Genomic DNA, 18,533 nt, shown 5'->3' on the forward strand with positions numbered 1-18,533 from the left:
TCCGGATACTGCGAGAGGGCTGTACAAGCAATGATCACACGCACGGCACAGCGGACACACCAGGAACCGCGGTGTTGGCCGTCGAATGGCGCTAGCTGCGCAGCATTTGTGCACCGCCGCCGTCAGTGTCAGCCAGTTTGCCGTGGCATACGGAGCTCCATCGCAGTCTTTAACACTGGTAGCATGCCGCGACAGCGTGGACGTGAACCGTATGTGCAGTTGACGGACTTTGAGCGAGGGCGTATAGTGGGCATGCGGGAGGCCGGGTGGACGTACCGCCGAATTGCTCAACACGTGGGGCGTGAGGTCTCCACAGTACATCGATGTTGTCGCCAGTGGTCGGCGGAAGGTGCACGTGCCCATCGACCTGGGACCGGACCGCAGCGACGCACAGATGCACACCAAGACCGTAGGATCCTACGCAGTGCCGTAGGGGACCGCACCGCCACTTCCCAGCAAATTAGGGACACTGTTGCTCCTGGGGTATCGGCGAGGACCATTCGCAACCGTCTCCATGAAGCTGGGCTACGGTCCCGCACACCGTTAGGCCGTCTTCCGCTCACGCCCCAACATCGTGCAGCCCGCCTCCAGTGGTGTCGCGACAGGCGTGAATGGAGGGACGAATGGAGACGTGTTGTCTTCAGCGATGAGAGTCGCTTCTGCCTTGGTGCCAATGATGGTCGTATGCGTGTTTGGCGCTGTGCAGGTGAGCGCCACAAACAGGACTGCATACGACCGAGGCACACAGGGCCAACACCCGGCATCATGGTGTGGGGAGCGATCTCCTACACTGGCCGTACACCACTGGTGATCGTCGAGGGGACACTGAATAGTGCACGGTACATCCAAACCGTCATCGAACCCTTCGTTCTACCATTCCTAGACCGGCAAGGGAACTTGCTGTTCCAACAGGACAAAGCACGTCCGCATGTATCCCGTGCCACCCAACGTGCTCTAGAAGGTGTAAGTCAACTACCCTGGCCAGCAAGATCTCCGGATCTGTCCCCCATTGAGCATGTTTGGGACTGGATGAAGCGTCGTCTCACGCGGTCTGCACGTCCAGCACGAACGCTGGTCCAACTGAGGTGCCAGGTGGAAATGGCATGGCAAGCCGTTCCACAGGACTACATCCAGCATCTCTACGATCGTCTCCATGGGAGAATAGCAGCCTGCATTGCTGCGAAAGGTGGATATACACTGTACTAGTGCCGACATTGTGCATGCTCTGTTGCCTGTGTCTATGTGCCTGTGGTTCTGTCAGTGTGATCATGTGATGTATCTGACCCCAGGAATGTGTCAATAAAGTTTCCCCTTCCTGGGACAATGAATTCACGGTGTTCTTATTTCAATTTCCAGGAGTGTATGTAAGCACTGACAAACATTTAACATTCTGATAAAATCATGTATGCCTAAGTGCTGTATTATAATAAATTTGGAGCAAACAACTTATTTTTCTGTTTCCATCTTGCTGCACATTTATCCTTCAATGTCATGTTGATTTGGCTTAACAATACATCAAGAGTATATTTTTTTGTGGGATCCAGTAGTTTACAAAATTTTCTTGTCATTCTTCACTTGATCTTTCTGATACATTTTGCATGCTGTCTGTTCTTTTAACGATACGCACTTTCCCTGTTGGCATAATAGCTTTGCATGAACTTTAATGATTTGTATAGTCTTACATTTCAAGCATTTTTTAAAGACATGAATAATTTCACTTCATTAAACCATTTCACCTTCACAGCAGGTTTGTGTTGAAAATTCTGATGTATCTGGCACCAATATAGGGTGAGTTTGGGGAACTGGCAGCTTTTGTGTCTTAGGACAGTTTTACTGTTTCTGACAGATTATCACATCTTTATGGCCATTTTCTTTCCATCAACAGTTGAGATGGCTTATTTGATATGTCAATGTAGGTACTTCATTCCATGCAAGTTTATCATTTTCTGTGTTCATAAACTGGTTTGCTTTGAAGTGTAGCAAACAAAACTTCACATGAAACTTCCTGGCAGATTAAAACTGTGTGCCCGACCGAGACTGGAACTCGGGACCTTTGCCTTTCGCGGGCAAGTGCTCTACCATCTGAGCTACCGAAGCACGACTCACGCCCGGTGCTCACAGCTTTACTTCTGCCAGTACCTGGTCTCCTACCTTCTAAACTTTACAGAAGCTCTCCTGCGAACCTTGCAGAACTAGCACTCCTGAAAGAAAGGATGCTGCAGAGACATGGCTTAGCCACAGCCTGGGGGATGTTTCCAGAATGAGAGTTTCACTCTGCAGCGTTTCATATCAGCGCACACTCCGCTGCAGAGGGAAACTCTCATTCTGAAAACTTCACATAATTACATTGGTAAACAGATACTTTCTTCACGAGATCTTCCCTTCTGTTATTCAGTAGTCAGTTTCTACGGCTGAAAATAACATTAATAATTAAAACACATATGTAAGCTACAAGCGAATCATGACAAAGTACAGCAAATTATGTTGTATACCTCTCAGGATGCTTAGGAAATAATAATAAAAACGACACTTGTGGTGTCTTCTTCTTGCTGCTGCAGTTTATTGTGCGACAAAGAACCCTGTTTCCAAAAACAATTCTATAAATCAATATAAGCAATTGCAATTGCAATTTGCTTTCACGAACTCACCAATATCACGTGCATTCAACATGCTCCTATCACAGTGGGTAACAAAGATGAGATGGAGTGTCACTTCTTCCATTAGACTATGTTATACTTTTTATATGCTTTTATACATGTTCCTTCCTGCTAGCACAACAACTTGACAATTTACATGAATGTGATCCATTTACTGTAAATTATCAATCTGTGTTTATAATTATCACATACAATATGTACATTTTTTGACATGTCACGGCATTATGATTCTGTGTAGAAGATATTGACATGAGCTAAACCAATATTTAATAAGTTTTTGTAATACATTTCTTGTACTTTACATAAAGTGTGGCCAAGTTCTAATGATTTATAATACGGAAATTTTGTAGGTTTCTGAAGAGGACACATTAATCTTTTGAAACTGCCAAATTGAAATAAATTTTCTGGTTGTGCAACTGACAGCAGAATTTTATTCTAAAATACACACCACAGTGGCTGAGAAAATAACAGCTCTGAATAAATTCTTTTAACCACTTTTTACTGCATTGGACTGATTTTAAGAGAGAATTTACTTTCTGTCTTCAATTTTTATGGTCGTTCGTATCCAGATGTTTTTCTAAGAGAGTAGCTTACAGAGGTGACTAAATATGGAGAGGGATAAAAACCACGCAATGATAATTAATTTTATGCAGCATAAGCTTAAAATGCAATGACAATTATACTGAAATATGTAAAATTAAAATGAAATATATTGTCGCATCTAAACCACAATCAAGTCCAAACTTGAAGGCAGAATCATCAATGAACTACAATATCTAGTACTGATGGAACATGTTTTTTTCCAATACCAACATACATACACAACAGAAATAACTTCCCGGACACAGTGAGTAGATTGTATACAAACATCAAATATTCCTGAATATACAACTATTATATACGTAAGATATTTCAAGAACCATCCAGAAAGGATAAACACGAAATAAAAAATACCTGCTGGTTCGAACTGACAACTCACTGGTTACCAACCAGAGATGCTAACCAGTATGCCATACTTCAAGTACCACAGTCCAGTTCATGGCAGTGCCCCCTCTCGTGTAGAAGCAGCGACACGCTGTTTCAGAAGTGCCGACTACAGTACCCTGGATCTAAATCTCATTAATGGTTCTCTGTATAATGGCACTGGGGGATCCTCATGTACTGGTTGTGTTGTTAGATCCTCTGCGCTATGACAAGCTTCGAAAGTAGCCCCTCACGTCGAAGCTTTGCAATTGCACGATGGGTCTTCACTTTCTAACTTCCCATTGAAGGTTTGTACCTATGGACTGTAGTAGGGTTTCAAATGGAGGACATCGACATCTATGCACTTTTGTCTTTTTGATGAAGGATCATAATCTTCAACTTCATATATGAGATCCGAGAAATGACCGAGGATGCAATATGGCCCCCAATCCTTCCAGCACTCCCAAAAATCAACTACAAAGTCCCCCCCCCCCTCCAAAAAAAATCCTTTGATTATATCAATCCTGTCCTGAAATGAGGGCATCTTACCCAATAATTTTCCCACCTCTCCTGAAGTGGTGTTCCATCACTCCCAACCCCTTGCCACAGGGGTCATATCCCTGTGGCTGACCAAGGAGCAAGACCTGTTCAATCCAGCCACCCAGTGCCTGCTACTCCATTCTTGTCACAGGCTCATCCTGCCCCTTCAGAGGCTGGGCCACCTGCGAAAGCAGCAATGTCATATATCAACTCTACTGCAAATACTGCACAGTCTTATGTTGGGATGACGACCAACTAGCTGTCCACCAGAATGAATGGCCACCATCAAATTGTTGTCATAAACAAAGTTGACCACTCAATGACAATATGCAGCTGAGCACAACACGCTCAATTTCAATGGCTGCTTCGCAACCCAAGCCATCTGGATCCTTTCTCCCACCACCAGCTTCTGTGAAATGCAGATGGGAGTTATCCCTCACTTCTGCAATCGTCCTGGCCTCAACTCAGGTAACCCACCATCCCCACACACTCCACCCAACAGTTCCCCCTTCCTCCGTCCTGTCACCCCTCCCAATTCATGTACCCATATCACCTTCAGCTTGTGCCACTTCCCATCAGCCGGCCAGCAAACCCGTCTACTTCCAAGCTGTTATTCACCCACCCCCAGTCCCTCTCCCTCCTTCACACCTCCCTCTCTCTCTACCCACCCCACCCTACCCGTCACTACCCCCACCATACCAGCTCATCTGCCGCAAAATAGCATTGGCACTGTCCGTCTAGCCAGCAACATGTAGGGGGGTGTGTGCGCGCGTGTGCGTGTGCGCGCGTGTGCGTGTTTTTGCGCGCGCGTGCATGCTCATCAAAAGATAACTTTTCTGTGAATAGTCTCCTTTACTCTTAAAGTATTTACATTCCACTAGAACTTTCCTACTATTAAACTACTTAGCTAGTATTTGCTTTAATGTGCTTGTAAGAGCTCAAGTCTTTCACAACGATGTTCTCAATTTCTAGACACACCAGAATACACTGTCTAACAATATTAATAAACAATAAATCACACACATTATGGTAATGCTTACTGATAACGTGCTCGGCGATCTCGAACAAATGGAGTAAGTGCTTCCACAGTCTCTATGTTATGAGCGAAAACATCCACGCCTGACTCCACAATTGTTTTCACAGCATTGAGGTCACCACGGAAATCTGGTACTAGACATTCAACCATTATCTCTGGATTCCTGTGAACATACATAAAATTAAAATGACAGAGAGTGAGAGAAGTTTGCTTATTGCATTACAACTAAAATTGTACCTACAGAAGTTAAAATGCAGAATGAGATTATAACAGCAACGGGACGGAACAGAAGGGGACTGTTTACATCTAGGCAGCCGATCCATGAAACACTGAATTCTCACATTTCTGAACAGTGTAAGTCAGGGGCGGGCAAACGTTGCACGCGGCTCATGAGCACACAGCGCTGCACGCGTGCTGCTCGCGTGCAATCGTCGAACGGAGCAGTGGCGACAGCCGGCAGGTTGCCGCAGTGTAGTTCCAGGCTAAGCTGCGGACGTTGAAGCGAAGCGACCACTACGTAGTGAATTTCAGTAACCGTAAAATGCAGAGTGAATCAAGGAAACGGAGAATTGGAGATTAGCTATCTTTTAAAAAGGAATGGGAGAATCATTTTTTCCTCTGTGCAAAAACGTGGAAATTGGAAATGTATAATATGTGACAGTATTCTCGCTGGTCAGCGGAAGTTTGATATTGAACGCCATTATAATAAAAATTTCAGTATGTTGCCGTTCTTAGTGCAATAAAAGAGGAATTTCTCAAGCGATTTCGTGATATATCTTACTTATCCCAAGGTTTTGAACAGTTCTCGAGACAATCTGCTGTTTCTGTAGATGATATTCATCCCAGTTTGCAAATGGAATTAATAGGTCTACAGCGTAATTTTCGTCTGAGAGACAGGTTCCTTTTGGCAAGACGTGTGATAGATTTTTATCACGACTTTCCACAGCAAGTTTCCTCGTCTCCATCGTGAAGCCGCGAAGATAATGTCAATGTTTGGCTCGACATACGTTTGTGACAGATTTTTTCTGTTATGAAAATTAATAAGTCTCGGTTAAGAGCAAGCATCAGTAATGAAAATTTGCGTAACTGTTTGCGTTTGTCTGTATGTAGAAATTTTGTTCCAGACATTAAACGTATTGTAAACTCCACCTGTGATAATTAAATAAAACGTATCGTAGGTAATAGGTACTCTTTCAAACGATGATTACTTTCAAGCACTCCTACTACCCTTATTCCTTCATTCAATAAAGCAGGCCAGGAAACGAAACGCATTACAGAGGAAGAAGCGGAGAGACGGTATGGTGGGGAGGGGAGATAAGCGGGTGGCCAGCTTGCCCCTGTGTGCACGCAGAACACCTGTTAACTGCACACTTGCATGTGCACCGCACACGTGCAGAATTCCTGCCCGCCCCTGGTGTAAGTAGTCTTTCTAAGTACAATGCTGACAATATAAGGTAATTGGATAGATAAAAAACCTATTCACCAAGCTTGCATAACTGTAATACTTTTTATATGTGTGTTCTCTTACCGCCAATTGGTGAGCACATTTTTGATCTTTACAATTACATTGTATTTTCAAAAACTGACTATTTTCTTTGTAATACTTGACAATGAATAACACTGACATGCTTGCTTGTGTGCAAAATACGGTTTCATAATCTGATATAGACTGATCAACCAAAACATTATGACCACCGACCTACTATCGATTTACACACATCCAGGTGATGTGTCACCTGGCGAGGAATGACAGAGTCTCTCTCTCTCTCTCTCTCTCTCTCTCTCTCTCTCTCTCTCTCACACACACACACACACACACACACACACACACACACACACACACACGATATCAGAGAGCATGCTGTTCATATGTAGAATATAGAAGGCACACGATCTACCTGAGTTTGACCGAGGGCAGATTGTAATTGCCCAGAGGCTCGGTATGAGCATTTCAGAAACTGTCTTGTCAGGTGTTTGAGGAGTGCTGCAGTGAGTGTCTTCAACATGTGGAAAAACAAAGGTGAAACAATGTCCATATGTCATCGGGTTGGACGGCCATCCCTCATTGAAGGTGTCTGACGCCGTAGGCTAGGCAGACTGGTAAAACATAACAGGCAATGAACTGTGGCAGAGCTAACATCAGACTTTAATGCTGGGCAGAGAACAAGTGTGTGTGAACACACAGTGCACCCGTCACACCTAATGATGGTCTTCCGCAGCCAACAACCCTTGCATGTCCCAATGTTAACACCACAACATTGGCAACTATGACTGAAATGGGCAAATGACCATCAGCACTGAACATTGGCGTAGTGGCAGAACACTGTATGGTCTGATGACTCCTGATACTTCCTCATCATGCCAGTGGGAGAGTGTGAATCCATTGTCTTCCAGGGGAACAGAGCTCCTTGACACCTGTACTGCGGGATGGAGACAAGTTGGCGGTGGCTCCATTGTGCTATGGGGAACATGCACGTGGGCAACCATGGGTCCAGTGGAGTTGCGCAAGGCACCATGATGGCCAAGGAGTATCTTACACTGATTGCAGACCATACATACCCCTTCATCACAATCATATTTCCCGATGGCAGTGGCAATTTTCAACAGGATAATACGCCATGTCACAAAGACAGGAGTGTGGTGGAGTGGTTCAAGCAACACAATGGTGAGTTCTAATTGGTGTGCTGGCCCCCCAACTCACCAGATCTGAATCCGACCAAACACAGCTGAGATGTGATTGAATGTGGCATCACAGCTCCGGATTTTACAGGAATTAAGTAACGTGTGTGCTGATGTGGTGTCAACTCGCTCCAATGACCTACCAAAGCCTCACTGCTTCCATGCCATGATGCGCCACCACTGTTATCCATGCTGAAGGTGGACATACCAGCTATTAGGTAGGTGGTCATAATGTTGTGGCTGATCAGTGTGTTGTCCAAGTTCTTAATGTAAGTCTGGAAAATTCCTTACATCACAGACAGATAGATAATATAAAGTTAATAAATGAGGAAAATAACATCAAATTACATTAATCTGAGCGACTACGCATTTTTACAAGCATAGGGCCACATTCAGAGGAGGAGAAAATGATATTCAGATGGTTTCTTCACACCTTAATGCTGAACAGTCTTCTCTAGTTCACGGTATCTATATTACTGCCAATGATTTAAACACAGATAAGCTGTGCTTAAAAAGTAACAGCAAGTTTTGTTTTTCCTAAAGAATCTTTATTTATCAACATCAACTTTGTTCCCTTCTAAGTAATCCCTCTCAGATATAATACACTTGTGCCAGCACTTTTTCCAATCTTGGAATTGATAACAAATGACCAAACTTGTTTCCTACACCCCCCCCCGGTCTTTGCTCTTCAGGCTGTTTCCACTGGGATGATTGAGCATTGGTTTCAATGTCGTACCCATATACCCACATTTCGTCACCTGTTATAACCTTCTTTACACGTTCTGAATCTTTGCTGACTTCATTCAGCAAATCCTGAGTAATTTCTATAACACATCATTTTTGGCTGAAATTCAACAATTTATATGTTTCATGCCCAAATCAAAAAAGGCTTGACAAGAGCCGAAGAATATGCCATCATCATCAGCAATCTCTCTGATGGCAGCTCAGCAATTTTTCAAAATAATTTTCTTTACCCCTTACAGAATGTCATAGTAATTTATGTGCCACGGTGTCCAGGGCAGTCATTTTCAACACCTTCTCTGCCCTCTTTAAAATTATTATGTCACTCGGAAACTCTTGTCTTACTAATAGTAATTCGCGAAAGACCACAGTAAACATTTCAAATTCAGAGCTGCATTTTATTCCATTTTCAAGCAAAATTTAATACACATTCTTTGATACATCTTTTTCAAAAGTGGGAATTCACCAAGCACACAAACACATACAACCTTTGATCACACTTCACACGGTAAAGAAAGATAATGACCGGGGGTTGGGAAGACTGATGTCACTCTGCAACAAGGAACTTCACCCTAAAAGCAGACTGATGTCACTCTGCAACAAGGAACTTCACCCTAAAAGCAACTAAAAATCATACAATTCATTCCCCAACAACTCACTTAAACTATTTCCTACACAGGGATGGGCATTTTGCTTTGTACTGCAAGAATTACAAAATGTAAATAAAGGACAGGCAACTATTTGAGCAACATGAACCTGTTATTTTTCACTTCCAGTACTCCGCTTTTCATTCACACTAACTCATAAAAGGAATACAACAGCTTACAGGGAGACAACATACTGTCCTCACAATGAATCCTTAGCTGCTACTACTACTAGCTAATTTTGTTGATATACAGTCTCTGGCCAAAGTATTAGACACACTGCACATTTTTAATGTTATTTGTAATAATTACATATTGAGTACTATATCTAATGCGATTAATCAGAAAATTTATGACAGTTATTCAGGACACTTATTACAGTGTTGAATTTTGTATCTATTGTATTGTTGACTTATTGTAGGTATCAATGTGCAGAGTGCAGAGTACAGCGTACAGGAAAGGACTTGTTCAGTGGCGTTCTCGCAAGTAACTGGTGTAGCACTTTGTTCGTTTTGATTATCAATTTCGTAATATCGACATTACAACTGATTGTTTAACAGCCAGATATTACTAATTGTGATCTTCAAAAATGTGTAAATGAGGGGACAGTTCAGTTCACCACGCAAAAAAGCTGAGGTCAATGCCCTCGTTAATATGAAAATGTATTCCAATCGGGGAAATTTCACGAAGGTTGGAAATGTCAGAAGCTAGCGTGAAGTGCATAAAGAAGAAGATTAATTTAGGTGAAGAACTGAGCCCCAGAAGTAAGAATAAATGTGGAAGAAAACCAATTTTCACCCCAAGGTCAGAAAGATTTCTCAAAAGAATTTGACTAGAAAACAGGTGTGCAATAACGAAACAGATAAAATCTCAACTGGAAAAGGCTAATGTGACTGCTTCTGAATGCACTGTTCACAGAACGTGGAAGGATATTGATTTCAATGCCTGCCGACCCATTAGAAAACCAAAGTTAACAGCCACAATGAAAGCAAAGTGACTGAAGTGGGCTAAACAGTGGTGTGATAAGGATGCGGACTTCTGGAGATCGGTAATTTAGCTTTAAAATTATTATTTACGAGATGATATAACCTATGTACATTTATTCATACTATATTAATATTGTTTCTTGATTTTTATTGGTATGCTTGAGCATTGAAAGCAAGTTTGAAATTTTAACTAACACATCTCAGTATGTGCACCATTGAACAAGAGAAAAATTTCATCCTGACTGCATTATTCAGACCGTAAAACACACAACTCAGGTGATGATTTGGACTGTCATCTGTGGCAAGGGTACAAGAAGTCTTTATATGGTTAACGGCATAATGAGGTAAGACCAGTACAAGGAAGTCCTGCAAAAACAGTTAAGACCACAACTCAGAGAATGGTTCCCAAATGGGGAACGATTTGTTTTTATGCAGGATGGAGCTCCCTGTCACACAGCCAGGTCAGTTAAATCCTTTCTGAAGGAACAAAGCATCCCTCTGTAAGACTGGCCAGGTAACAGTCCTGACATGAACCCCATAGAAAATGTATGGGAACTAGTGAAGAGGGAGGTGGCAAAAGATGTCATCACAACAAAAACACAGCTTTTAGAGAAGATCAGCCATGTGTGCTATCATCATCCACAAATGCATCGACAGCATACCATGTCTTATTAACGCTCTCATAGCTGCAAAAAGGTGGTTCAACAAAATATTGAAACTAATGTTTTCACTTTCACAATATTTTAATTTTTGTTGTAATTACTTAAATAAAATTTTTTCAACAAATACTACATTTCATTTATTTGTTGTATCACCTTTGTTATGAAGCAGACAACAAATAATTTATCACAATTTATGTATTAAAAAAAATTGTTAGACATAAATCAAAATTTGCTTAAAACTGTAGTGTATCTAATAAATTGGCCAGGGACTGTAAGTGTTCAATATCCAGTAGAATTATACTACCTACTGTTCCTTTTTGTTTGTTAGAGGAGGAGGACCTGGATATTTTAAAGAATTTTCTCTGCTGACTACATCTGTTTTAGCATTTTAGCAGTATTATGGAAATCTGAACAATTTAAAAATTTAGTGATCTGAAAGTACTTAACCTGTTTTACTATCTTCGTAGCTGCATCCAGCGTGTAACACTAAACATTGTTCACTCATTAGGAAGGCAACAAACTATGATGGGGGATAAAATTCAATAGTAAAGGAAGGATGATTTCAGCTTATGTCATATCCCTGTGAATGAGTGAAATTACTGATATTTGAGTAATATTTTTAACTGTCACCATAAACACAGCAGAACAGCAGACCTTCCTAATTTCCCTGTAAAGTATATGCTTTGGGATTTTGATCTGTATTCATTATGTGAGTCACATGCATAGGGCAATCCTAACTGTTTATAACTGCCAGAGCAGTGACACAGGCCTACCGAGAGGAATATGAACGACCAAGAACTTTCGATATTTTTTATGCATCTTGACTAGCTCCACAAGAACAGTGTAGAGCATCTAAAATACTAGCAGAATAGTGTGGAGGATCTAAAATACTGGCATTTCAAAATCTTAAAGGATCTGGAACTTGGTGTAACAAGCCTTTAACATACCATAGACAGAGAGGCATGTTGAAAGACTATGCTAATGTCCTCTGCAACTCTTAATTAACACTTTTCATTATGTTTTCCACATCAATGATACCAGAAGCTTCCCAAGCTTCTTGAACATTTGTTGTCAAATTCATAATGATTTTGTATATCACATCACCTCTGCTGTAGCTACAACTACAGTGATTCTTCAGTTTTCCCAGAGTAGTAGTTAAACAGTCCATGGGTGTGCTGCCAATTATTTCAGCAATCAAACGTGTCACCATTGTCAGGCACACTGATGACAGCAAAATATCTCACCACCGGAATACTGCGCCTGTTGGGCACTTCGAACCAGCAGTACACAGGTGGACTGTTCGATCTACAAGTACAGTATTCTGTGTCATAAGCGTTTATTTCTTAAGACACTTTTCATGCATAAACATTGTGGCCTGATGTAAAACAGCATTTATTAGTGGAAGTAATCTATCTCAGGTGCCTCTTACTGCTTTAACACTTACAGCACGGTGCCCGTACGCCATACAGGCGCGGCCGCCCTGATGTTGGCGATGGCGCCCGTATACCGTACGGGCGAGCCTTTATTTGGCTCCGTAAGCGCGTTTTTAGTGGGTCTCCGAAGCAGTTTCGTCAACTAACGTGGAGGTAGTTCATTCTTCTTCCGCAAAAGGCAGCAGTTCATTCACAGGTGTTTACGATCGTGAAATTATTGCGCAGCGAGTTGACGGAGGCAGAGATCTTATATATTCTTTGTGGAGATGCAGGATCTGAAATTGGCGATTCTGACAAAGAGGATTCGTACTCTCCAGGCGAAAATCACTGAGCACAAAGAGCAAGATTGCTCGGAACTAGACGATCAGCCAGTACTGCCGGTTTTCCAGGAAGTAGTAGGTGTAGCATCGCATTTTTCAGATGCCGCTGAGGAGCTTCAATATTTTAGTTATTTCTTTGATGACGACCTTATTCGGCTCATCAAAAGTGAAACGAATCGGTACACTGGTAACGTTATTATGGCAATGAAACGCAAAGGTAGCCTGAAAATAAACTGTGTTTGGCATAAGTGGTCTGCAGTAATATTGCAAGAGATTTACTGATCTCTCAGTATTATTTTGCATATGTGTGTCGCCAAATTGCCGAAAATCAGTGGTTATTGGTCAACAGACCCGTTTTCGCAGACAGGATTTGCGAGTAAATTGTTGAGTCGCGATCGATTTTGCGCTACATTGTCGATGTTACACTTGAATGACAATGCTATGTTCATTAGCAGAGGCGAAGAAAAGCACGACCCACTTCACAAAGTGAGGCCTGTGTTTGATTTCTTTGTGAAAAAAGCAAAATCAGTTTTCGTCCAGGTATGAGGGCCTTGTAAAAAGGTTGTGTTCACAGTACTTTGGCAAAGGACGTTGCATTTATATGGATAGGTACTACACCAGTCCATCTCTTTTGGACATGTTGTGGGAAAATAAAGCTCTTGGAGTGCGAACTGTAATGAAAAACAGGAAAGGTTTGCGGCGAATATTCAAAACACTAAAACTAACAAAAAGAAGACAGTTTTTCAAAGGAAACACTATCTCTTGGCAGTGAAGTGGAAGTGAAAACGAGATGTTTTTTGTCTTTCCACAAAGCATAAGTCTACCAGCACTAGTATTCAAGTGAGCGCCAAAGGTGGAACAGCATAAATTGTAAAGCCAGACGTTATTATTGATTACACTAAGAATAAAGCTGGGGCTGACAGAGCAGATCAGTTCTCCAGCTATCGTCCGTTTGCCCGAAAAACTTTGAAGTGGTGGAAAAAGCTGTTTTTCCACTTGCTTATCGTGTCAACTGTCAACAGTTTTATTTTATATAAAGAGAAGACTAGAAAGAATGTATCCCTAGTAGACTTTATTCACAAAGTGGGGAAGAAACTGGCTGAGAAGGGTGGAAATATTTTTCGACAACAAGCCGCTTCATCCTCACAAATTGAGAGGACATTTGCAAGGCACTTTCCAGAGAAGATCCCACCCACTGCAAACAAGGTGAATACTACTAGGTATTGCAAAGTATGTTCAGACAAGGGGTAGAAAGAGATGGGTAAGCGCATCAGGAAGGAAAGTAGATGGTGGTGCAATGACTGTGGCGTTGGTCTTTGCGTCCCACAATGTTTCCAGGATTTTCACACAAAGGCTAACTACATCTGAACTATTAAATTACTCTAGTTTACAGGTATCTGCAGTTAGACAGTCCAGCAATATATTGTTTTAAATTTAGATACAGTAATAATGGCATTACTCAAAAGAGAGAGATCATGTAAAACTTTTTTATCCACGACATTTTTGTGTTTTCTTTTTTTAATTATAACACCCATTTGTATTTTACATTGTAAAATAAACTCACATTCATGTAAAGCTCTTACTTTTTTCCTTTCCAATGATGCAAGAACCATATTCCTATCATTTTTCTGTTCTTTGCAATCTAATTTCAAACATCCATTAAATATGGCAGTTCACAGCCAAGTGCCTGGTGTAAAGAGGGCAGTGTTGAAAGTGTTAATAATAATAGTAATAACAATAAATTCAAAAGATTCAACATTTCTTGTGTTGTTAGAATTTATAACTGTTTTGTTAAAAAATCAAGTTAGATTTTTGCTGTTGTGAGAGCAACAGAACAGATTTAAGTTATACAACAAGCTAACAAAACACAAATTAACTGACTGGAAACTACATACATGAGCCAGTCTAATACAACAGAAATATCAGGGTAAGACCGAAAGAAATTCCTCCCACTTGCAAGGATTAAAACCATATTTCTTAACTGCCAAAGCATTGGCAACAAAGTGCCAGAGTTCGAAGAGCTCCTGAAACGCAGCAAAGCTCACAGAATACTAGGTACAGAAAGCTGATTGAAACCTGAAACTGATAGCACTGATATTTTTGGGGACAATTTGAATGTATATTGAAAGTATAGGCAAATAGCAAATGGAGGTGGCATATTTGTCGCAAAAGACAAGAAACTCAAACCCTCTGAGATAGAAACTAAAGCTGCACATGAGATTGTTTGGGCAAGACTCTGTATCAGGGGTGGGCATAACATTATAATTGGATCCTTCTATTGCCTACCACAGTAATTTCCTGATGTAACCGAAAGCTTTAGAGAAAAAGTCAGTACACCTCAGTTAATTTGTGAGTAAGATCTCCTATTACACACTTGCATGTAGGTTCCCCTATCTTACTGTAACTGTCAGTGGAGACTAATCATTCAACAATGAGTTGGGAAAATTAGTTTCATTAGTGGTTGCCATGATCCTCTGAAACATTACTAAATGTCTTCTCTGAAAACCGCCTAGAACAGATAGTTAGGAAGCCCACTTGTGACAAAAATATACTGGATCTAATGGTAACAAATACTGTCTACATCGAAATTGGTATCAGTGACCATGACACGTTTGTGGCAACAATTAACAAAGTACAAAGGACAACTAAAACAAGCAGAAAGATAGATAAGTTCAGTAAATGAGATAAAAAGTCGGTAGTGTCATATCTCAATGACAAACTTGAAACTTTCAGCATAGGGCAGGAGCATGTAGCGGAACTATGGCTCAAGTTTAAAAGAATAGTACAGAACTGTACAGAAACTCCAAAAGAAACAGAGATTACTGCATAATAGGTGTCAAAAAAAGCCTACTGTTATTGATAGAGAGATGTTGAATGAAACACGTTTGGCTGCACGATACCTTCAATGACTACCACAGCAGAGTATTGTCAAATGATATTTCACAAAACCCAAAGAAATTCTGGTCATATGTAAAGGCTGTTACTGGCACCAAAGTTAGTGTCCAAACACTCATGGACAAGACTGGAACTTAAGTTGATAGCAGCAAAGCAAAAGCAGAAAAGCTTAACTCTGTTTTCAAATGTTTCTCTACAAAGGAAAACCCAGGAGAATTGCCCTCATACCACTGAAAAGATGAATGAAATACATATTATTATCAGTGGTATTGAGAAACAGCTTAAATCATTAAAACAGAACAAATCTCCAGGGCCCGATGGAATCCCTGTCAGATTCTATACTGAATTTGCGGCTGAGTTAGCCGCTCTTCTAATTCTAATCTATCACAGATCCCTCGAACAAAGAACCATGGCCAGTTCTTGGAGAAAAGCACAGATCACACACCCTTCTACAAGAAGGGTAGCAGAAATGATCCACAAAACTGCAATGCAATATCCTTGACATCGATTTGTTGTAAGATCTTAGAATATATTCTGAGCTGAAACATAATGAGGTATCTAGAACAGAATGACCTCTTCAATGCCAACCAGCATGGATTCCAAGAATATCGATCATTTGAAACCCAACATGCACTTTTTTTCACAAGACATACTTAAAGCTTTGGATTAAGGTAGCCAGGTAGAAGTAATATTTCTTGACTTCCAAAAAGCATTTGACTCAGTACTACACCTATGCTTGTTGTCAAAAGTACTACCATATGGGGGTACCAGGTGAAATTTGTGGCTGGATTGAGGAATTTTTATTAGGGAGGATGAAGCATGTCATCTGGGACAGAGTGTCATCATGAGATGTAGAAGTGACTTCCAGTGTACCCCAGGAAAGTGTGTTGTGACTCTTGCTGTTCATGTTGTATATCCATCACCTTGCAGACAACGTTAACACTTTGGCAACTGAGCCCAAGCAAAGGTCAGGCCACAGAACTGCTTTGAAACAACCGCACCCGATTATAGGTCGGGCGGCTGTTGCTCGCCACTCTCAGTCTATTAGCCATCCGGAAGCAGGCCAGCAACTGTGGTAGTGCTGCGTGGAAAGCCTACCTATATGTTCCTTGACTGGCATTCCCCTCTGCGTTCTGGTTTAGAACTATGTCAAAAGAAACAGCAAGACACACATAGCAGCTTCCGTGACACGCTGCGCCATTGTGCATTGGTGTAGCCATGAGTTTCAAATGTTCTCGTTTCTTGTTAATTTTTCTCTCAAATATGACATGTTTTCTGAGTGAGAAATAAATTTTAGATGCCTTAGAAGAAGGAAGATTCTTGTTCTGAGTGGGAAATGTCTGAATGTGAAGAGAATGAAGAGGATTCAGATACAGGTAAGGAGCTGTCTACTGCAGTATTTCTTCAGTATTATTATTACGACTTATATTGCTCGAGATGCTTCAGTTATCTCGTCTTGTCTATCTTGCACAGGAATATGATGAGCCTGCATCGGTGCAGCCAGTGTTTACTGAACAAAGTACATCATCTGCAACACAGGTGTCAGCTGCAATACAGCTGTCTGTACCTCCAACAAAGAGGCAACCAAATTTCCAGAAAAAACCCACTGATGCCAAATTACGCTGGAAATTTGATGACAACTAGCATACTGTACCACAATTTGTAGATAAAAGTGGAGTAATGGCAGCTGTTCATGAGAATTCCACTCCTCTTTGTGTTCTCGATCTCTTTCCCCTATTCCATAATGAAACACACAAAATCCGAAACAGATATGCAAAGTCTGTTTATGACAAACTCAAAGCAGCTTCCAGGGTGAAGCCTCACAGTTTTTTGTGGGTGGCAGTAAAGCTGCACGGATGTATTTGTTTTTTGGCATATTGATACACATGTGTCTTGTGAAAAAACCAAAACTGACATATTACTGGTCTACCAACAATTTTATTTCAACCCTTTTCCCTAGCTCTGTTATGGCCAGAAACAGATTCACGGCAATATTATCAAACCTGCATTTGAATGACAATGGAACTTATGTTCCGAAAAGTCAACCTCAGCATGACCCATGCAAAAAATCAGGCCAATCCTGGATCATTTCTTATTAGAATTACAAAAATCATTTTACCCATCAGAAAACCTCACTACTGACCAAGGCATGTGTGGTTTTCGTGGAAGAGTGGTATTTTGGGTTTCCATAAAAAATAAACCTGAGAAGTATGGAATCAAGATCTTTATTGTGTGCGATTCCAAAACTGGTTACGTTCTTAGACTGGAGGAATATGCTGGGAAAGGAATACAAGACAACTCCATACTACCATTATTTGAGAGGTTGCTAGCAGATTACCTGGGAAAAGGCCACACTGTTTACATGGACAGATTTTATAGTTCACCAACCGTATTCGATTTTCTGTGGCAACATAAAACGAAGGCAGTAGGTACATGCATGACTAACCGAAAAGAACTACCAAATGAAATTGTTTCCAAAAAACTGAAAAGGTACGAGTCTGTGTCAATGAGGAGGAATCATCTGCTTTGTTTGACGTGGAAAGACAATTGATGTACTATGCCTGTCCACTGTGCAAAAAATGACCAGCTCTGACACATCTGTTCATACAAATGAAGGTATCAAAGTAAAATCAAAACCAGATGCCGTCTTGACTATAATATTTACAAAATGGGGGTCGATAGGAGTGATCAAATGATTTCTTACTATGCATTCAGATGAAGTGGTGGAAGAGATTGTACTTCCACATGATTATAATGGCTGCAACAAATGCATTTGTCTTATACCAGGAAACCAGGACTCCTGCTCAAAGAAAGAGTTGCTGTTTTTCCACTTTTCTATGACAAATTGGAGGAGGACTGATTCACAAGGGTACAAATTTGGCACTAGACAATGTTCTTAGTGAAACTTACAGCAACAGACTTCTAGGACAACACTTTGCAGAAAAATTCCAGCCACTGAGAAGGAGCATCCAACTGG

General features: G+C 41.2%; 1 protein-coding gene across 1 annotated transcript in view; it reads right to left on the reverse strand.

Annotated features, from left to right (window-relative positions):
* Window positions 1-18,533, reverse strand: part of LOC126198811 (lipoyl synthase, mitochondrial) — a 118,276-nt gene that overhangs the window by 35,735 nt on the left and 64,008 nt on the right. Inside the window, exon 5 of the mRNA XM_049935381.1 lies at window positions 5,201-5,359. Coding sequence (XP_049791338.1) covers window positions 5,201-5,359 — 159 coding nt within the window. The remainder of the gene's footprint in view (window positions 1-5,200; window positions 5,360-18,533) is intronic.

This window comes from Schistocerca nitens, chromosome 8 (assembly GCF_023898315.1).
Source record: "Schistocerca nitens isolate TAMUIC-IGC-003100 chromosome 8, iqSchNite1.1, whole genome shotgun sequence".
In the NCBI taxonomy this organism is placed as follows: Eukaryota; Metazoa; Arthropoda; class Insecta; order Orthoptera; family Acrididae; genus Schistocerca; species Schistocerca nitens.